Source organism: Bos mutus, chromosome 29, assembly GCF_027580195.1.
Source record: "Bos mutus isolate GX-2022 chromosome 29, NWIPB_WYAK_1.1, whole genome shotgun sequence".
Taxonomy (NCBI): Eukaryota; Metazoa; Chordata; class Mammalia; order Artiodactyla; family Bovidae; genus Bos; species Bos mutus.
This window is the reverse complement of record NC_091645.1, coordinates 17,178,041-17,200,208: the sequence shown is the minus strand read 5'-3', so window position 1 is coordinate 17,200,208 and position 22,168 is coordinate 17,178,041. Positions and strand designations below refer to the sequence as shown.

Here is a 22,168-nt window from a genome sequence, read left to right as displayed (position 1 = left end):
TTTCTTTTTCTGAGTTTCCCGTCGTTCATCTGCATAGGAACACCCTTCACAAAGCCTAAAATTAAGGTCCAGCCAGCCATAAAGAATTCGGAGAATCCCAGGGCTGGATCATTTAGCTAAACTCTCGAAATTCAGTCTGGGTCTTTAGGTCCTTGCACGTCGCTGAGGGACGAGGTGTTTCCTAAAGTTTTGAAGAATGGAAGAAAAAAAAAAGAGAGAGAGAATCTATAATATTCTGCCAAGTAATTGTCCAGTCTCTGGTCACCTGCCTCCAACTCCGATCTTTGAAAAGCTCTCTGTTTAGACAGCCCTTGTTTAGACAGCTGAAATGTCTTCAACATTTTACTTAGAAGAATGCTGATTAAACCAGAGGTTAACGCAAAGCTGTATGCCTCAGGTATTGATTTCCAAAGTGGAAGAATTAAGTATCAGCTAATAAAGGATGAGACTCTTATGCCTACAAAAGGACTCCCAGATCTGTAACATTTAAAGTTAGGATCTTCCAAAGGAATGTATATTGGAACAGTTTCTTGAAGTTTAAGCTGTTTGACATAGTAATTACCTGAGAATCTGCCTTATGTAAATACCAGTGTGACACATGAAAGGTTTTTTTTTTTTTTTCCCCACAGTCTTTTAAATTTTATTTATTTAGCTGCGCCTTGGTTGCTGCCAGCGGATTTTTCTCTAGTTGTGGGTCAGGGTTTAGTTGCCTATTAGCAAGTGGGGCCTTAGTTCCTTGCCCAGGGATCTAACCTGTATCTGCTGTATTGGAAGGTGGATTCCTAACCAGGGAAGAAGTCCTTGCACACTCTTTTTATTTTTTTTAAAACCATAGTGTTTCTTTTAAAATTATACCAAAAGAGTGAAAACCATAAAAAATCTACCTTCAGTTCAGTTCAGTTGCTCAGTTGTGTCCGACTCTTTGCGACCCCATGAATTGCAGCACGCCAGGCCTCCCTGTCCATCACCAACTCCCGGAGTTCACTCAGACTCATGTCCATCAAGTCAGTGATGCCATCCAGCAATCTCATCCTCTGTCGTCCCCTTCTCCTCCTGCCCCCAATCCCTCCCAGAATCAGAGTCTTTTCCAATGAGTCAACTCTTCGCATGAGGTGGCCAAAGTACTGGAGTTTCAGCTTTAGCATCAGTCCTTCCAAAGAACACCCAGGGCTGATCTCCTTCAGAATGGACTGGTTGGATCTCCTTGCAGTCCAAGGGACTCTCAAGAGTCTTCTCCAACACCACAGTTCAAAAGCATCAATTCTTCGGCGCTCAGCTTTCTTCACAGTCCAACTCTCGCATCCATACATAGAATTATGTTAATTTTGAATACTAGATGATGTTAGGCAAACACAAATATTCAATATTGCTTAAATATTCTTCTCCACAGTCTTCTCGGTCCACTCTCTCTCTCTTTTAAGAAACTTAAGACCTACAAAAACAAAAAATACAAAGAACAGTATAACAAATACCCATATGCTGTCACCCAGAATTGTTAATATTTTGTCATATTTTAAAAGGAAATAAAACACTATAAATATAGAACCCTTTCCCATCCTCCTCGGAGACAATCATGAGTTTAGTATACACTTACAGTTCACTTTTTATATTTTTACATATATTTAGTATGTATTATGCTTTAAAATTTACATAAATTGTACAATTCAGTGTTTCTGTTTTCTCTCACTTTCATCATTCCACATGTTTTGAGAGCCATCCATGATGATATAAGATCAAGCTCATTCCTTTTGATTACTGTATGATATTCCATTATATAAGTAAGTTACATTTTAGTCACCCATTAACCTTTTGATGGATATTTAAGTTGTGTTCCATTTCTTTTTGATTTACTTAAGACTGTAGTCCACAGTCTAGGGTCTAGAGAAGCTTTGGGGTATGTTAACCAGGACTAAGAGACATACAAGAATATTATATTACAAGGAGTAATATCCATTAGTAATAGCCCCAAACTAGAAACATTTAAAATGTCCATTAAGAGCAGAATAGAGGATAAATTGCCATGTTTTCATTCAAAGGTATATCCAGTGTGATGAACTTAAAAAAAAGGATCATGTTAAAAAAAAGATTAAAAGATCAGAGAAAAAGAGATGTTAGAATACAATAAATGATCCCATGTATAAAGTTCAATATTAGGCAAATATATACTATTTAGAGATATCCATATTAGTAGTAAAATTATAAAGAAAAGCATGAGAAGGATTAACACAAATATTTAGAATATTTAGTTACCTCTGTGGGATCTTCTTGGACCAGGAATCAAACCCATGTCCCTTGTGTTGTCAAGTGGATTCTTAACCACTGGACCACCAGGGAAATCCAGTAACTTTTTTGGGGATAAATTAAAATTTTAACTTTTTAAGTTGTGGTAAAAAACATAACATTAAATTATCATCTTAACCATTTCTAAGTGTATAGTTCAGTAGTGTTAAGTATATTCACATTGTTGTATAACAGATCTATAGAACTTTAATCTTGCAAAACTGAAACTCTCTATCATTGAATGCTAATCCCTTTTCCCTCCTACCCCCAGCCCTTGGTAACTGCCTTCCTTCTTTCTGTTTCTATGATTTTGACCACTTCAGATACATAGGAGTGGAATTACAGTCTTTTGTGACTGGCTTATTTTATTTAGCAGAATGTCCTTGAAGTTTATCCATGTTGTTCCATGTGACAGGATTTCCTCCTCCTCCCTTGTTTTTTTGGCCTCACCACATGGCTTACAGGAACTTAGTTCCCCAACCAGAGATGGAACCCCAGCCCTTGGCAGTGAAAGTGTGGAGTCCTAACCACCGGACCAGGGAATTCCCAGGATTTCCTTTCCTTTTAAGGCTGCATAATACTCCGTTGTAAAATGTATATGCAACATTTTTTATCTACCTGTCCATCTGTTGATGTCCATTTGGGTTGTTTCCACCTCCTAGCTATTGTGAAATAATGCTATAATGAACACAGATATGCAAAAATCGCTTCAAGATACTACTTTGAATTCTTTTGGATATATACCTGAAAGTGGGATTGATGATTCATACGGAAATTGTATTTTTTGAGGAATCTTCATACTGTTTCTCCCCAATGGCTGAACCATTTTGCTTAAGGGTTCTATTTTCTCCACATTCTTGCCAACACTTATTTTCCATTCTTTTGATAGTGACCATCCTGTAAGTGTGTGGTTTTGATTTGCATTTTTCTTATGATTAGTGATGTTGAGCATCTTTTCATATGCTTGTAGGCCATTTGTATATGTTTGGAGAATTATCTATTCAGTCCTTTGTCCATTTTTAAATTGAGTTGCTTGGTTCTTTTTGTTGTTGGGCTGTAGAAGAGACCTGTATATTCTGTATATTAATCCCTTATCAAATATACGATTTCCAAATATTTTCTTTCATTCCATAGGTTGCCTTTTCACTCTATTGCTTTTTTTTGAAAGTGAAAGTCGCTCAGTCGTGTCCAACTCTTTTGTGACCCCATGGACTATACAGTTCACAGAATTCTCCAGGCCAGAATACTGGAGTGGGTAGCTGTTTCCCTTTCCGGGGTTCTTCCCAACCCAGGGATCAAACTCAGGTCTCCTGCATTGCAGGTAGATTCTTTACCAGCTGAACTACCAGGGAAGCCCTGTTTCTTTTGAGGCATAGTCCAATTTGTCAATTTTTGCTTTTGGTGCCATGTTTTTGGTGTCATATCCAAGAAAATCACTACCGAATCTAATGTCCTACAGCTTTCCACCTATGTTTTCTTCTAGGAGTCATCTTCCTGGCTCTTACATCTCTCTAGACACTAGAATATAAATTCTTGAGTGCAGGAATATGTCTTTCTTGTTCACCTTTTGATCTCCAGCACCTAGCACAGCATATGACACTCAATAGGAACTCAGCAAATATTTGAAGCAAGAATGAATTGCTTTTCAAACTTTAAGAAGGATAAAAAGCGGGTAATACCTAGCATAACACCTGTTATGTAGTATGCTTTCAGTAGAAAGGGCCACAATGTGTGGGACCTCCCCTTTGTGTATCCTTTGAAGGGTTGTCACGATAGGAATAGAATATTATTGGAAAAGACTCTGATGCTGGGAGGGATTGGGGGCAGGAGGAAAAGGGGATGACAGAGGATGAGATGGCATCACCGACTCAATGGACGTGTTTGAGTAAACTCCGGGAGATGGTGATGGACAGGGAGGCCTGGCGTGCTGTGATTCATGGGGTCGCAAAAGTCAGACACAACTGAGTGACTGAACTGAACTGAACTATGGTTTCAGAGATCAACTGGTAAGTTAGAGGAAAAAAATATGAATTCAGCATTAAATGCCTTAAGAAACAGCTGCACATGTGGAAGGAGATGCTTTACACAATGTTGAATACCTCAACACTGCCTAATCAGCTATCTATTCATTCAGGAAAACTGTAAAAAATGAATCCTCCCTGAGTGCTCTTCTGAGAGGCTCTAGGATTCTGTACGTAGGTATACTATGGGTCCAGTCCTTTTTATAGCTGTCTTATGTAACCTGCTACAGTTGCTGATGGACAGTACACTCTGTGCTTCAGAGGATGTTAAGGTGATAACAGGATGAAGCACTCTTTGCTTCAGATGGAGAAAATTAATTTGACAACAGGATGCTCTGTGCTTTGGACAAGCTGGTCCCTTACAGTTAGATGTGTATCTTAGCAAGAATTTTAATGAACCCAGATTCTTGCATCTTCCTATACGCAGAAGAGCACTAAAATTATTGAGATGTCTGTTCTTCGTGACTAGCAGTAATCTTTTACCAAAATGTATACTTGAGTGCATGTATTCTCTAGCCCCAAAGTCACATATATACTTGAACCTCCCCCCTCCTCTTCAGAGCAGTTCTCTCAGAGTTACTGAGAAGCTATTTCCTAGGCTACAGCCTTTACTACAGTCCCTGAATAAACCTGAAACAACTCCTATGTTGCGTGTGTGTTTTTCAGTCAACACTTCTGAGACTGAAAAAAAACCCAAAAACATTTACTGACCTTTCTATAAAGTGGAAATGCCGAATACAGGACTTTATTGTGAGAAACTAAAGGCTGTATTGATTCAGGGTTTTGAGGTTTGTAAAATGGTTCTAATTTCAGTTGTCATTAGCACAGTAGCTCACGTCTTTGGAGCACAAAAAAGCAGGTAGGTGGGCCGAAATAATTTTTTATTTTTACCATGATTATACTGGAAGAGTAATTTTATCTAACTGCTTAAGAGTAAAACATCTTTTTCAAAGATTTTAATAGAATGTTTTTTCCTCCCATTAAGTGCAAACGGAAACTGCATGGACTACGCATAGGGGGCAATTCTCTCTGACACTGAAGTGCTCCCTTTACAAACAGTAGTTTCTAGGTGGGAATTATTAACACGGAGAACGATGCCAGTGTTGGGCTGGAAAGAGGGCATCTTCTTCCCGCCCAGTTCTGGCTCTATCTCCTCAACCTGGGAAAATGTATTGTGATCAAGAATACCAAGTCCTTCCCACTTTTCTTTTCCTTCCACTTGTTAAAATTTTGGTACACTGCATATAAAATTAAACAGCCAGTAAAAAATGGGCTTCACATATATCTTATTTGTTTAAATTTTGATAGTAACTTTGCTTGTTTTCACTTACAGATTTCAGAACATTTTGAAGTTGAATCTTGAAGTGCAGACAATCAAGCGATAGGGTATAAAAGTCAGCAGAGAGAGGGAAGAAAGGAAGTGGCAGGAAATGAAAGGAAGCAGAGGTAGGAAATAGCACAGCGCACTGGGAATTCTGTTGGGACAGCTGGAGCACACGGCACAACGGGGAACTGTGGGGAGGAAAAGAGGCTAGAGAGGCTGTGCTTCCCCCCTCCTTTGGCAAATATCCCTCATCTCTGAATGAGACTCAAAAGAAGACTTGGAAAATAGAGTGAATTTAAGAGATGGATAACTGGATTAGCACCCCAGGATTCTATTGACCTTGGACTCTCTGATCTTCTTAGGGGGACAATGGGTAAATAAAATGTGAAGGTTCCTAGTGACAGCTAGATAAACGTTGGCTGAATTGGAATGTGCTGCAGATATTAGGCAATCTGGGGTCCTGGTTAAAGTGTATGAAGTACTCTCAAGGTACGGGGAGGACTAGATTGGGCTGGGAAAAAAAAACAGTTAAGACTGTTCACACAGGAAAGTTTAAGGAGTGACCCTACCGAATTTGGAGTACTTGCTTTTAGAATAAATGAACTGTAGAAGATGTCCTTAACTCAATGTAAGAGCAGAGTGGCTTATAATCTCCGCTGACAAACCGAACAGTTCATTAAATATTGTCTTTGTGAGTACTGTCGATGCATAATTTCAATGGAATAAAAAAAGCACCTCCTGGAACAAGGTGTACAGAATGGGGATTAGTGCACACCATTTGTTGTGTGCACACCAATAGGAAAATGGAGGAGCTGGAAATAATCCAAAAAGTTTTTTGTGCAGAAATACAAAATAGTATTTTATTTATACTTCCCTTAGCACATGATCTTAATTATGCTTTATATCCTGATGATGGTTATTATAGGCTACAAAAAATCATGCTGTTGATCAGATTCCCTTCTTGCCTAGAGCAAGCACAGCAGTCTCAATGACAATTTTAAAAGGGGAAGGCGAGATTTGTTTCAGATGTATTTCACTGCTTATGGAGGACAAGTGGCTTCTCACCATGGTGACAATCAGGTTGCTAGGCTGGGCAAGGCCAAGTTTACAAGAATGGTCCTCCCACAGATTTACTGAAATGAATGCTTCATGCTACCAGCAACTTTCTTCAAGTTCTGATTAACTTCCCATGAGATAATTGCTTGGAATACATCCAAGCAGTTCCTTTACTCATTGCTTCTTTGTCTTGCCGACAGGAGGGTCAGTCAGTACGGAAACATACAGTTTGAGCCAAGCATATGTGATGCCCACTGCACAATACACTGAGGTCAGTAACAAAGGGATAAACGGGTACTTCAGGTTCCAGGAGGTGAAAGGGAATACAAATTCACAGAAGACTTCCAGAGGTCCCAGGCCAAGGAGGTAGAAAGTTTCCATCCAATTAAAAAGAGGCTTTTCTTTTCTGAAGAAAGAAGGAGAGAAGTCTGACTTTAGATGAGTCATTCTGCTTTTGCAAACATTTCTCAACTAAAGCTGCCCAACTGCACTGTCTTGATGTGCAGTGCAGCTAAAGCCAGAGTCAAAAGAATGCAAAAAATTTCACATTTAGAGAAAAGTGATAAAACTATATCATTCTATTAACTCAACAATCCAAATTATCCAGTCATCATCGATGCTGTCACTTAGCTGAAGTTGCTGAGGGAGAACTAGCTATGCATTTGGAAGAGGGAAGGGGGCTGGATACTGTGATGCTGGAATAAGAATATGGTAATCAGTACATAATTTTTGTTTGGTAAAGTCATATACAATTTGTTAACCATTTTTTATTGTAATTAAGTAGTAGTAAGTATATTGATAATGTTGTGTAACCATGACCATCGTCCACTTTCAAAACATTTTCAACACCCTAAAAAGAATCTTTGGAGACAGTAAAGCAGTAATAGCTCCCTATCCAGCAACACCACCGCTCACTCCCACAGGTCCCTGTAACCACTGATTTACTTTCTGTCTCTATGAATTTGCATAGTGTAGATATTTCATGGCAACCCGTTCCAGTACTCTTGCCTGGAAAAGCCCATGGATGGAGGAGCCTGGTGGGCTGCAATCCATGGGGTCATGAAGAGTTGGACGTGACTAAGCGACTTTACTTTCATGCATTGGAGAAGGAAATGGCAACCCACTCCAGTGTTCTTGCCTGGAGAATCCCAGGGACGGGGGTGCCTGGTGGGCTGCCATCTATGGGGTCCCACAGAGTCGGACACGACTGAAGCAACTTAGCAGCAGCAGCAGCAGCAGCTATTTCATATAAATGAAATCATACGATATTTGTCCTTTTTGTGTCTGGCTTATTCAGAGTGATGGAATATGAGTAATTTCTCCTGCTATTGCTGATATTCAGAGAAGGCAATGGCACCCCACTCCAGTACTCTTGCCTGGAAAATCCCATGAACGGAAAAGCCTGGTAGGCTGCAGTCAATGGGGTCGCTAAGAGTCGGACATGACTGAGCGACTTCACTTTCACTTTTCTCTTTCCTGCATTGGAGAAGGAAATGGCAACCCACTCCAGTGTTCTTGCCTGGAGAATCCCAGGGACGGGGGAGCCTGGTGGGCTGCCGTCTATAGGGTCGCACAGAGTCGGACACGACTGTAGTGACTTAGCAGCAGCAGCAGCATTGCTGATGTTTTGTAAGGTTGTGATATTACCACTAATACTTAAAAAATTAAAATGTAAAAGACTTAATCATTTAGGAGTAAACATTTCACAAGAGTAAAAAGAATTTTAAATGTACTTTTTTAGATTACCTGAACAGAGTCTTCAGTGAGGAAATACTATAGATGGTAAACAGTAACATGAGTATGATTTTAATGGGAAGTTCTGTTAAAAGAATAAAAAGGTACATATGATGATTAAGTTGGTAAGAGGAAAGTTTATGATACTTTAGGGAATACTTAAAGGAATATAATCACACTGACATAGCTATATAGTGCTAGGAATGCTTTTTGAGCTTAACTATGCATTTTTGTGACATCTAAAGATACTGAGAATTAGGGATATATTGGAGGTTTTATTTAAAAGAATGGATGAGCTCTCTCTTTCTAAGAGACTTTAAGGTAGTTTAAATCAGATAGCACTGATCTGCAAGCGCTGATGTAAAGGCATGACAATCAGATAGATCTCTCTTAAAAAGAAGCTATTTACCTGGTGCAGTGAAGAGCAGAGGGAAGAGGGAATAATGTCCTGTTGTGGTCAGAATCAGAAAAATTGAAGCATCTACTGCTTTTCCCACCGATAAGAGGCTAAAAATAAAAATTCTCAAATAATTCTTAGTGTAATTCATTAAAACATCAAATGAAGCTTATACTTGCAAATAGCTATACATATATATATATCATATTATTTCTAGAACTGGCTTTGCATAAAACATATTAATCTTTGCTACAAGTCCAATTCAATTGAGAATATTAATTTTTTAAGTGGGAAACTTGAAGCAATACATAGAAGAATGTACTACACTGAATCATGGAACATTCAAAAAAGAATCTTGTCTCTCTGAGTAACTGCCTCCTCAAAGAAAGGAATATTGTGGGGTTGGGAGCTGCTTAATGGTGGTAGACAGGGAAACTGGACTTGAGAGTTTTATTTCCAATCCTATAGCTCTTCTTTGGGACAATGCCCCACATGTCCTGGTGTTCAATTAGAATTCTAACTAAAGACATTAGGAATTTTGCCCTGTTGAACTCAGACAAGACATGTACTGATCTGACATATTTGCTTAATGTTCTTTCAGAGCTTAAATGACGTCTCTCAGGATTTAAGAAAAAGCTTAAGAAAAGGGCTAATTCTATTACCATCTATGTAACTGGGTTTCAGTTGTATATAAAATAGACACATTGTGCTTTTTTTTTTTTTCCCCAGCATGGCATAGTGAAAAGAACTTAAGATTCACTACGGTAAAATTCAGGTTAAAGTCCTAATCCTGCTATTTGCTAGCTGTGTGACTTTGGATAAGGCAAACTCTGAGCCCCAGTTTCTGGGGCTTTATAAAGACAGGGGATAATCATTTATCCTAATTATCTTATAGGCTGTTGTGGGGCTCAAAAGAAAGAATACAAAAGCACAAAACAAAATCCCAACAATCAACAAAAACAGTTCTGAAAACTCTGAAGTGCTGTGTGTATGCTAGGTATTATTCCATAATGGACTCACTCCTTACTTTGACTAAACAACACCCAACAAGGAATTGTGGGCGTGATGACATCAAATACCACGTTTTTTCATACTACGCTGCCATTCAAAATTCAGCAGTAACAGGCTGGTATCATGACTCTTAATTACCACAAGACCCCTTACCAAAAAATGCAGAGACAATACAGGCAGTTCTGCATAGCTTAGAACTGTCACAGGTCCAAGGATCCCAAGTTAAGCATCACCATTCTGTCCAGGTATAAACCTTTTCCCACACATCTTTGCCTATCCCACTGAACATGTCAAGGGACAGATCAGATGGAAAACAACAGGGTCACTGTGAAATATGCCAGAAGTGCTCACTAACTGAGCTTACCTCATTGGGAGAACTGCGAGGAGAATGGCTTTTTCATGGACGTGCCAACCAAACATGAAGGAGCTCAAGGCACAAAGAATCAGACATCGGAGAAAGCCTCTGGGCCCTTGAGGTTTACACCAAAGACAGAAAACAGAGGGCTAGAAACAATAGGCAAAGATAAAACTTCAGTATCATTTAAAATAGGCTTTATTGAAACATCATTAGGTGAATATAATTTACATCATCTCTGAAAAACAGTAGCTCATTATTCTCCATCAAACTGAGATAATTTGCTTTGTGAACAGTCCACTAAAAGTTAACATAGAAACACTACTCAGAAAAAGGCATTTGGAAATACATATTTAACTTGTTAAAATTAATTCTACTCATTGACATTAATAAGGAATGATAAGTTCTAGGATAGCCAGTATAACCCCCATTACACCTTCATAATTAGTTAACTAATAGTCACTGAACTTATTAGATCAAACTACAAAAGTTCATCGATATTGTGGAGCTAATAATAAATTAAATGGGAAATGGCAACCTACTCCAGTGTTCTTGCCTGGAGAATCCCAGGGATGGCGGAACCTGGTGGGTTGCTGTCAGTGGGGTCGCACAGAGTCAGACATGACTGAAGTGACTTAGCAGCAGCAGCAGCATATTAATAAACACCAGGGACTTCCCTGGTGGCCCAGTGATTAAGACTTTGTCGTCCAATGCAGAGGGTGGGATTCAATTCCCACATACCTCGTGGCCAAAAAACCAGATCACAAAATAAACAATTTTGTACCAAATTCAATAAAACTTTAAAAATGGTCCACATCAAAAAATCTTAATAGTAATAAGCAAACATCCAACTCTGTGAGCTGGAGTAGTGTAATTTACAAGCAATCCAAGGCCTTCCACATGCAGCTTACAAGGCTGAAATTTTAGGAAAAAGTTTAACCTCAGTTAGAACATGTGGATAAATAGGCCAACAGAGCTTAATTACCTACCAGTACTGCCATGCAATTAAGTGGGGTCAGGTGTCTTGTGAGTAGGCTTGATTATTCAGAAACAAAAATTAAAACTGAGTGTAATTAGGTATGACTGAGTTATTTATATTGACTTCTACTAAAATTATATCATGAAATTGAGTTCATCATGATCACTAACAAAAACAACTTTGAATGATGCCTATAACAGCATCTGACTCATATAAGATTCTTATCCGATGCTCAAACAGCCACTGTGGCATCTCAGCTCATTATCAAGACAAAATATCCAGGCAGTCCAGAAAAATTTAGACTTTTGATCAGTTCACCATGGAAGAAAACAAAAACCTGATGTCCTTACTACACTGTCCTCTTTCTCCACGGTGTGGTCCAGGATCCACCCCTCCCCGGGCTTTTCATTCTTCTTCATCTGATGGTGAACAGATGGTCTATTAGCCTTTCGTGAGGACCTCTCTCAAAGAGGCTTTACTAGTAATCCTTCCTTATGGTGTTCAAAGTTACCCTAAGAATTGCTAGGAAATGCCTCAATCTGCAGCAGGATTACAGGCATGGAATTTATCCTACAGTTAGGAAAACTTGAAATTCAACCAGCCACACACAAAAAAAGGAGAGAAAACTCAATAAATGAGGACCACGTGTGAATTCTTACCAACATGGCAATCAGAGTGCAGATAAAGGTGGCCAAGGGAGTCACTGAGGGAAGGACTGTGTGTTGGAACTGCTGAACTAAACCACTTGTCATTGAGGCCTTGGGAATCTTGTTGGGGTCAAGAAGTTTCAGTTCTAAACCTACAGAGTAAACAGACATTTTGTTTTGATCGATGACACACCATGTGTTATGTGGCTTCCTTGGTGGCTCAGCTGGTAAAGAATCCGCCTGCAATGCCAGAGACCTGGGTTAGATCCCTGGGTTGGGAAGATCCCCTGGAGAAGGGAAAGGCTACCCACTCCAGGGTTCTTGCCTGAAGAATCCCATGGACAGAGAAGTCTGGCGGGTTACAGTCCCTGGGGTTGCAAAGAGTCGGTGACACTTTCACACTGTATTTTACCAGTCAATTCCTTGAGGAAAAAAAGAATATGCCACTAAATCTTATGACTGCTTCAAGGTCAAGATTTCATTAACTCAGTCCCACAATATTCTACCTAAAATGCCTCTGGTTTACAATGTGGTTGTCTATATTGGAACAGGAAACCTTGCTGGCAGGTAGCATGGACAGCAATTTGCTATCATCTCTAAAATGAAGCAAGCTTTCTCAAATACTACCATGTCACAAGCCAGCTTTGAATCCTTCCTTGACTATGGGATAAAGTCCATATTCCTAAGCACAGTCCACAGTATCTTCCATGATCTAGCCCCTCCCACCTTGCCAGACTCATCTGCTTCACCTTGTTAAATATAGTTCGGCTGCAATGAGCTGACATACCCCTCAGATACCTGTGTCCCTCTGCACAGACTACTCCTTTTGCATAGAATGGCCTACTCACTCTAGAGCTAACTCCTAATTCACTCACCTAAGAAAGCTCCTAACTCAGGAAGTAAAGCTGATTTTCTTGTGGGTTAAGGTGGTCTCTTATACATGTTGCACTGTATCTGTTTATATGTTCATTTACTCTCCTACACTGGGTTCCTTAAAGGCAGGAATGACAATTTATTTCTATGCCCAGCACATATCATAACATTCCAAGAAATACTTACTAAATGAACCAAGTCCAAGGATAATGATGCAAGCCCCAGCCCAAACAAGCTAACAGAAGAGTCAAAGATGGTCTGAGCACCTGAATGGCCCCATCTAATGCCACTGAAAATTAGTGAAATGTGAGAAAAGTGTAGACTACTAAAATACTTTCTATTCATTCACCTCTTCCCTTTTGACTTCAGCCTGCAGATTCTCTCTTAAAGCTAATAATTACCTGCCTGAAACAGAATTACCTAACCTGCCACTGGCTTTCCATTCACAACATTCTTGAGGAGACAGATACACAAGATGAGGTACAACAGTTTCCTGACTCAGATAAGGCAAGTGGCCCCTGTACCTCATATTATGCCAGTCATTTAAAGTTTTCAGAAGTGTTAAGAACTTACTTTATAAGATGCCAGATATATCAAGGCTGGGCTCAGTGGGTGAGTGAGAATACCAAATTATGATTTCCCGCAAGTACGTGTCCAAAACAGTAATAGCAGCCGCCATGTATTAAGCACCTGCCATATGCCAAGGGCTTTGCAGCCATTACTTTTAGCTCCTTGAGGCACACAAAGATGAGTGACATGCCTAAAGTCACACAGCTTAGGTGGAAGAATCAAATCCAGTGCTGTCTGGTTCCAAAGCCCCTGCTACTGACAGCCTGGCATGTCTTTATTGTTGCATTTGCTTCTCACAATAAGTTGTTACATTTTAAGGGTTGTAAAGGTAGGCTGCAGTCCATGGGGTTGCTAAGAGTCAGACATGACTGAGCGACTTCACTTTCATTTTTCACTTTCATGCACTGGAGAAGGAAATGGCAACCCACTCCAGTGTTCTTGCCTGGAGAATCGCAGGGATGGGGGAGCCTGGCGGGCTGCTGTCTATGGGGTCGCACAGAGTCGGACACAACTGAAGAGACTTAGCAGCAGCAGCAGCAGCAGCAAACAAGCAACCAAACACCTTATGTGGCTTGCAAAGCCTAAAATATTTATTGTCTGTCTGGTTACAGAAGCTTGCCTGGCGTTCTCTTGGTCCTGCCATTTCCCATCACACTAGGCTGCATTCACAGATGAGAGACTGTGAGTTGTTCTACAGTTAGTTATTTTCAGAACCGTCTGAAGGTATAAATTCCTTTTCATCACATCGCAAACTTAAAAGCACAGCCTAAGTTTTCTCTCTCTTTCATCTCATGCTGAATGCATGCCTACCATTATCTTTAATACCCAGAATCATAACTTACACATTCTTAAAAATACTTCTTCACATTTTAAAGTTTAAAAGTAAGGTTATAACTGCTGAAAAATGTTTTACTTGAGGTAAAAATTACCTTTTAAAGATGTCTAAATATTTTATTCCCAAGGAAAGGAACAACCATCTCATTGCCACAAAGAGCTTTTATAAGGAATGCAGTCTATTTCCACTGCTGAAGTATCAGTCCCTAGAACCACTTCTCTGTTTATCCTGAGAGCGGAAACGCGGGGCTGGAGAACAAACAGTTCAGCCTCATTCACAAGACAAAGCAGGGTTTTTTTTTTCCCATTTCTCAATGTGACTAGCCCTTGCAATATTCATAGTCTAAGTAAGAAGGCTTAGGGAATTCCATGTAGGTCCCTACATGGACTCAGTGCTCTCACTGCTGGGGCCCGGGCTGATCCCTGGTTGGGGAATGAAGATGTCACAAACCAAAAGCAGAGACGCCCCCTCCAAAAAAAGGTGGTTAGGACTCAGTGCTCTCACTGCTGGGGCACGGGCTGATCCCTGGTTGGGGAACTAAGATCCCACAAACCATGAGCAGAGACCCCCCCCGCAAAACAAGGTAAGAACGTTTGCTACCATACCGATGACAGACAGCACTTTATCCAAAGCACTGTACAAAGCCCAGAAGTTTGGAGCCCAATATGCGTGGCAGAGGCCCCTCTTGAAGGGGAATAGTCGGGAAAAGACTTGAGGCAGTTGGTTCTGTTGAAAAGAGATTAAACAGTGATCAATCTTTTCTAAGTTAAAAAAGAGATCTAGGGTACTATCTGTGGCATTGTGTGAAGAAAGTTATGAGGTCTGAGTTCCAGTATTTGTTCCTTCAAGGAAATAGTTATGTGATGCTGAGCAGTTCATAGAACTTCTTTTTGTCCAACCTTCTCATCTGTCATGTGTGACAAGGTACATCAAAGTACTCTGAATACCAGTCTGATACTGTGTATAATAATATAATATAATACTGGAAGAATTGATAAGGGCAAAGGAGAACAGACTGCAGCTTCAGCAAGTTTACTGAAGAAATGGGGATGATGCAGAACGCCTGATGAGACATGCAGTGTTTCCCAGTTTTAGCAGCAATTAAAATTAACAAGGAAAGAAGCAAAAAAAGGAAAAACACCTGCTGAACATCTGTAGTATATTTAGTATATATTCTAAAGTAAACACTTTAGAATGTTTGCTGTCAATGACTGACTGGCAAAACGCTGAGGACTGACTTGGGGTTACAAATAAAACATAGCAAACAAGCAAATAAACAAATCCAGAAATCTGTGAATACTTACAATCAACTCTGTGTGAGTGTGTGTTTGTGTGAGACATATTGTTAAACATACAAATATATGCACATACATATTTGCATAGGCACAAAAATGCCTGAAAGAATACCATCCTATCTTTGTGGAGTCATAGTTGGAAGGAGTGAAAAGGGAGTAGTTTTGCTTATTTTATATATCCCTGGCTTTATTATTTTTTCTAAATAATACCAAACATGTCTTCTTTATAACAAATAAAAGACTTACCAAGGCTAGAAAAGGACCCAATGAAAGAGCAGAAACTAGGAAAACAATCAGTCCCAGGGAAATAAGACGGACAAAGCTGAAGCTGTTCCATCGGATGGATCCATCTACAGAAAAGACCATTATCATTAACCAGGAGCATGGAAAGCCATAGCTTATATAACATGCCCAAATTAGTAGTAGCCCACGACTGAGCGACTTCACTTTCACTTTTCACTTTCATGCACTGGAGAAGGAAATGGCAACCCACTCCAGTGTTCTTGCCTGGAGAATCCCAGGGATAGGGGAGCCTGGTGGGCTGCCGTCTATGGGGTCGCACAGAGTCGGACACGACTGAAGTGACTTAGCAGCAGCAGCAGCATGATAATATACCAATCTTTATAATGTGGCAAGAACACAAAAAAGTAAGAATGGGTTTTTACCCATTTTTATAGGATCAATAGTTGAAAGATATCTGCTGTGCCTCATAAAACCCTCTCATAGGAGTTCCTTGGTGGTCCAGTGGTTAAGACTATGCTTCCACTTCAGGGGGCATGGGTTCAATCCCTAGTCAGGGAACTAAGATACTAAGTGTGGTCAAATAAATCAATAAAAATTAAAAAGCAAGCCACTAAGTCAAGACAAAATAAAAAAAAAAAAAAAAGAAAAATAACACAATCACTAAACCTTGCCTTGTTTATTTGCAGTGAAACAGTAAGATCGCAGCAAATATACACCGTAAGCTGGTGCTACATAGAGGTAGATGTGCTTGAAATGCAGGAGAACAGCAAAGAGAAATGCTCCTTCCATATGCCTTTTCTAGAAGATTGAAAAGGGAAATATCAATTCAAAATTCAGGGTAAACTAAACACCATAATGTAGCATCCTGGACTGGATCCTGGAATAGAAGGATGTTAGTGGAAAAACTGGTGAAATCTGAATGTATCAATGTTGGTTTTTTAGTCTTGATGAATGTACCATACAATGGTAACATTACAGGAAAATGAGTGAAGGGGTATAGGAACTCTATTGTATTTGAAAATGGTTAAGATAAATGGGTGAGGGGAGAAGAGAAATAGGTGAGGGAGATTAAGAGATGAAGTACAGTTGCAAAACAAATGAATCATGGGTATGAAAGGTACCGTGTGGAAAATGTAGTCAGCAACTATATCTGTCATCTCAGTATGGTGACAGATTGTAACCAGACTTACCGTGGTGATCATTTTGAAATGGATAGAAATACTGAGCCATTATGTTATGTAACAGCAACTAACAGTGTTGTAGACCAATTATTACTTCAAAAACAAACAAACTCATAGGGAAAAGATTAGACCTGTAGTTAGCCAGAGGTGAGAAATGGGGGAGGGAGAATTGAATAAAGGCAGTCAAAAGGCACAAAATTCTAGTTACAAGACAAATAAGTTCTAGGAATGTGATGTACAATATGAGAAATATAACACTGGTGGTGTTTCAGTCTCTAAGTCATGTCCAACTCTTTGTGACGCCGTGGACTACAGCCCACCAGGCTCCTCTGTCCATAGGATTTACCAGGCAAGAATATTGGAGTGGGCTGTCATTTCCCTTTCTGGGGATCTTCTTGACCCAGGGATCAAACCCACATCTCCTGCTTGGCAAGTGGATTCTTTACCACTGAGCCAGCAGGGAAGACCAGTATAAGAACAGAAGGAATTGATTCCAATTAGCTTTTACAGTTGGAGAAGGCAATGGCACCCCACTCCAGTACTCTTGCCTGGAAAATCCCACGGACGGAGGAGCTTGGTAGGCTGCAGTCCATGGGTTGCTAAGAGTCGGACACGACTGAGTGACTTCACTTTGACTTTTCACTTTCATACATTGGAAAGGAAATGGCAACCCACTCCAGTATTCTTGCCTAGAGAATCCAAGGGACGGGGGAGCCTGGTGGGCTGCCGTCTATGGGGTCACACAGAGTCGGGCACAACTGAAGCGACTTAGCAGTAGCAGCAGCAGCAGCTTTTACAGTGAGCCTAGTGGGTTCATAAATTCATTACTTCAACAAATATTTATTAAGTACTAAGTTTGATGTTGAGGTATAAATACATCGGCATAACAACACACTACAAATTCTCGCTAAGGGACCCAAAGATGTTAATTACCTTCACTCTCTTATAGTTAAACAATAGCTGGAGCTGATTTCCAGAGAAGATCTGGGAATCAGAGTATGAATAATTATAGATAAACTATGCTAACAAAGAATCACTTAAATCGCACATTACATATTAGGTAACATAGAGGACGACTGGGCTGAAGGCAGCAAGCAGTACCTGATCTAACAAACCACCCAGGAGAATTAAAGGCATTCTGATTCTGGGGGGAAAAAAAACAACCCTCCAAACTGAGTTGACTATGACTAGAGAAGTCTGAATTCTACCTACCTCACGGGAATTTTGGAAGGACCAAATGAGATAATGGTCCTGGGGTTCAGCAAAGAAACTGCCAGAGGGACCGTGAAAGGCCAGGTTCCTCCTTTCACTGTCTCATCAGGTGTGGTCTAGAACAGATGAATCAGCAATGGTAAGGCAAAACCAAAGGGATGCTTCTAAATCTCTCCACCAGTTTTATTATTTATTTAAGATTCAGAGAAAGTCCAGCTGGGGTTCTACAGCTAAACTTTAGTTCATTTGTTCAACAACCATTCACCCTTCACTCATTGAACACCAATTATGATCTATGGATAGTGTGGCTTATAATGGTTAAAAGAAAAAAAAACTTATCCAGACATTCATAGTTGATAAAGAACTTTAAAACAGATTATTGAATTTGATCTTTCCAAAGTCCCTGTGAGGTAAGTGGCCCCATTTAATAAACAGAATGTATCGAGGGTAAATTTTATTTTATGGATGAGAAAACTGAGGCTGGGAGGGTCGGAAGACTTGCCTTGGGTTGATGGTTCCCAAACCTGATGGTGTATCAATATTCCCTGGAGATTCCTAAAACCCAATCCCAGAGATGAGGAGACATCCAGAAATCTAAATTACCTGCTTTCCTCCTCTAAAGAAAGGAGGATAATTTTAACAACTTCACACAACAGTTGCAAGGTTTACTCAATAAGATATTATATATAATGGACCCAATGCCAATGCTTTTAAATTACTTGTCTGAGTCACACAGCTTGTTTGGGTTATTCAGGATTTCAACCCAGGTCTTCTGGTTCCAAATCCCATACTTTCCATTACACTATGCTACATGCTTCTGATGGGTAAGGCCCCACCATCATAGTTACTATTCTGTATAAACTATGGAAGACTTCCTTTCTGGACAATCCAAACCAAATATAGAAACTCAAGTTTATTTCAGGCCTGCCACACCCTAACACGTTTTTAGAGTATAATTTTCTCATCTGTAAAATGGAAAAAAGTATTACTAAAAGAGAAGATGGAATTTGTGAGAAATACTCAATACAAGTGTGAATACCACTTGGCAATGGAAAACAGTTGGTCAAATAAATTTACCTATCACCTTTACAAGCTAAAAACCAAACTAATATAACTAGCCTATTCTGTGTTTACCTGAAAGAATCGTGCAATGGAGAGCAGCATTAATCCAGATAAAAAACCATTGTACTGGAAATGAATATCTGGACTTAGGTCAAGGAAGGAAAACAGAGGATACCAAATTCACAATGAACTGTGCCAGCAGACTGAGCATCAAAGTTACAGGTGCTTATTTTACAGGTAAATTAAAGACAACAGTATTACTACCAGTTTGGACTTTGCATAAAAGTGTTTTGTATAAATTGTAAAATTCTGGATGAACTTTTAAATTAAAATTTATGTTTAAGAAGAAAACCAGGAAACTTTCCCATATGTTCTGTAAGTTAAAGAATGAACAGCTAAAGGAGTATTTTTTGTTTTGTCTTCTAGAATCAGGGATGAGAAAGGAAGGGACCTAACAGCTACCAAAGGCCATTTCATGCAGCATTTCGTTGTCAGTAAGCATACAATGAACCTGTGAGGTAGTCAGAGCCCAGAGCATTACTATACTTATGGCCTATCACCACTCAGATGACAAAACTGAGATCTGAGTCCAGGTCACACCTAAACCAAGGTCTAGGTGCTCTCACCTACACCTGGCTATGTCTAGGAAAACTAGAAATCTGGCTTCGGTCATTTGGATTTTAGTTACATTCAGACCCTTTGGATTTAAGAACTTTGCCTATTAACATGGGGCAAGCCAAGAGGGGAGAAAAGCAGGAAGCCTTGTTTCCACATGCAATACTGTGATAGGCCCTTTTCTACAAAAGGTATTTAGAATAATATAAACTATTTCAGATATGTATATTAGATTAATCTAAAGACAGTTATAAGTCCCAGTATATTGCTTTCCTGGTGATTTACCTGATTCTCGAACATCATCACTAACTTTTCAGGGACAAAGTGCTCTACAACCAGAGGGTGGTAAAGTTGAGTAGAGACCACAGTTTGGGGAACTGACTAACCCATCCCACATCCACTTTCAAAAGCAGCTCACATTTCAGAATCATCATTACAGAAAGAATTAATCTTATACTTTAGTATATATCAAATAAATAAGGGAACAGTGCATAAAACGTCAAGGATACGGTCTACAATCAACAACCCGAAGTTCCACAGCAGTAGTACTGACAGAATAAACTTTGGCTTCTCTGTAAGTTCTTTGCCTGCTTTTTTCCCATCAATGCATTTACAGCACCTAAATTGGAACATGAGGAAAGAATCAGAAACAACATCTTCATTAGAACATTGCAGTACTTTTACAGAGTGCTCTGATACACTCTGTGGTGTTTTATTAACCATTCATGAGAAGCTGTCCATGCCATTCTTTTCTTTTTAACGTGGAACTATTTTATTTTGAAAATGAATGATAGAAAAGCAACATTCAGGCTGAACAGCAGTTGGAAAACTAAGGTTTGAAAGTGAAAGTGAAATCGCTCAGTCGTGTCCAACTCTTTGTGGCCCCATGGACTATAGCCCCCCAGGCTCCTCCATCCATGGATTTTCCAGGCAAGAGTACTGGAGTGGGTTGCCATTTCCTTCTCCAGGGGATCTTCCCGACCCAGGGATCGAACCCAGGTCTCCCGCATTGTAGGCAGACGCTTTACCGTCTGAGCCACCAGGGAAGTCCAACTAAGGTTTATATCAATCCAAATATGAAGGGGAAAAAAAGGAAGAAATGGAGGAATGAGGAGAGAAAAGATCAAAGAAATAACGCTACTATTTATGGAGCACTCGGTATATCCAAGATGCTTTCACTAAGAGTATAATATTTACTTCCCAAGGACCATGGAAGGTTTTCTTTTTAAAAAGGAGGGAAGAGACTCCAGGAGACTTTCTTGTAGCCCTTCAATAGGTCTGCACCCAAATCACAGCTCAATGTTGCCAGTTATCAACAGGGAAGAAAAAGAAAGGTGACAGGATCCAGGTCTGGTGATACGGACAACTTTTCAGTTAAAGTGCCCTTGGGTGTCACCGTTCCCAAGTAATTCCAGGGAGTTACAAAAGTTTTAGTTGCTTCCCTGTCGGTTCATTAGAAACAAGGATTGGGGTGTCCATGCCATTCCTAAACCTAAAAAGGTGGGAGCAGAAAGAAAGTCCTCAGGGCCAGTTTCGTGTCTCTCTCAGCTACGCTGACTTGAAACAAAGTCTTCATTTAATAAAACAAATTAAAAAAACCAAAAACCCAAAAGAATTTTGAAAACTGAGAGGACACACACTATTTTAGTTCGTAAGACTAAAAAAATGCAGACCAGGATAACACTACATTCTAAATTATATGTCATCAAACCAGCCAAATTAAGAATAGGCCGGCGAGAGTTTGGGAGAGAGTGGTGGAGGGGATAGGGAAAAAAAAAAGAATAGAGACACAAACTTGCAGCTTTCAACTACCCAAATAATTTAAAAAACTCCTATAAAAAAATGTATGTCATTTAAAGGTAAAGAATACAGTGATTAAGCGACAGCAGCAGGTGACAACTGTACGATCCATTTCTATTTTGTAAAAATTATATTCAGACACAAAAAGAGGTTGAAATAATAGGCACCAAAATGTTGATAGTGATAGCAGTAAGTGGAGGAATATGGGTTCCTGTTAACTTTAGCGAAAGTGAAAGTGTTAGTCACCCAGTCGTATCCGACTGTGTGACCCCAAGGACTGTAGCCCGCCAGGATCCTCTGTCCGTGGGATTCTCCAGGCAAGAAAACTGGAGTAGGTTGCCATGCCCTCCTCCAGGGGATCTTCCCGACCCAGGGATCGAATCCAGTTCTCCCACCTTGCAGGAAGATTCTTTACCGTCTGAACCACTGTATACGTGCTGTTTTCCAAAATTTTGACAACAAGGATGTATTATTCTATGAAAAGATTTTTTTTTAATGTGTTTCATTTGAATACCAGCAAATCCTGAAAACAAAGAAAGCTAAAAGGGAAAGCAGACATAATAAAGATGCAGTTGGACAGGGGCTAGGGAAAGGTGTCCTGCTTTTCCTGCCTGTAGCCTGAGTTTCCTCATAAATAGAGAGAGTAACCTTATAGGGTAATTGAGAAAATGAAGCAAG

The 22,168-nt window shown here is 39.8% G+C and overlaps 1 protein-coding gene across 4 annotated transcripts in view; it reads right to left on the bottom strand.

Moving 5' to 3' along the window:
* Positions 1-5,113: 5,113 nt before the first annotated feature.
* The window catches only part of ALG8 (ALG8 alpha-1,3-glucosyltransferase), a 29,395-nt gene continuing 12,340 nt past the window's right edge, over positions 5,114-22,168 (bottom strand). Inside the window, exons 4-13 of one of the 4 annotated variants that reach the window (XM_070365072.1) lie at positions 20,200-20,309; positions 19,148-19,215; positions 16,292-16,418; positions 15,624-15,727; positions 14,688-14,808; positions 11,817-11,915; positions 10,188-10,293; positions 8,825-8,922; positions 8,428-8,500; positions 5,114-7,087 (exon numbers count right to left, since the gene is read on the bottom strand). In XM_070365072.1, the coding sequence (XP_070221173.1) occupies positions 6,856-7,087; positions 8,428-8,500; positions 8,825-8,922; positions 10,188-10,293; positions 11,817-11,915; positions 14,688-14,808; positions 15,624-15,727; positions 16,292-16,418; positions 19,148-19,215; positions 20,200-20,309 (1,138 nt within the window). In that variant the 3' untranslated portion in view covers positions 5,114-6,855. Of the gene's footprint in view, positions 7,088-8,427; positions 8,501-8,824; positions 8,923-10,187; positions 10,328-11,816; positions 11,957-14,687; positions 14,809-15,623; positions 15,728-16,291; positions 16,419-18,013; positions 18,130-19,147; positions 19,216-20,199; positions 20,310-22,168 lie in introns of those variants that run through there. The other 3 variants (XM_005908069.2, XM_070365073.1, XM_070365071.1) reach the window with 3 other exon arrangements.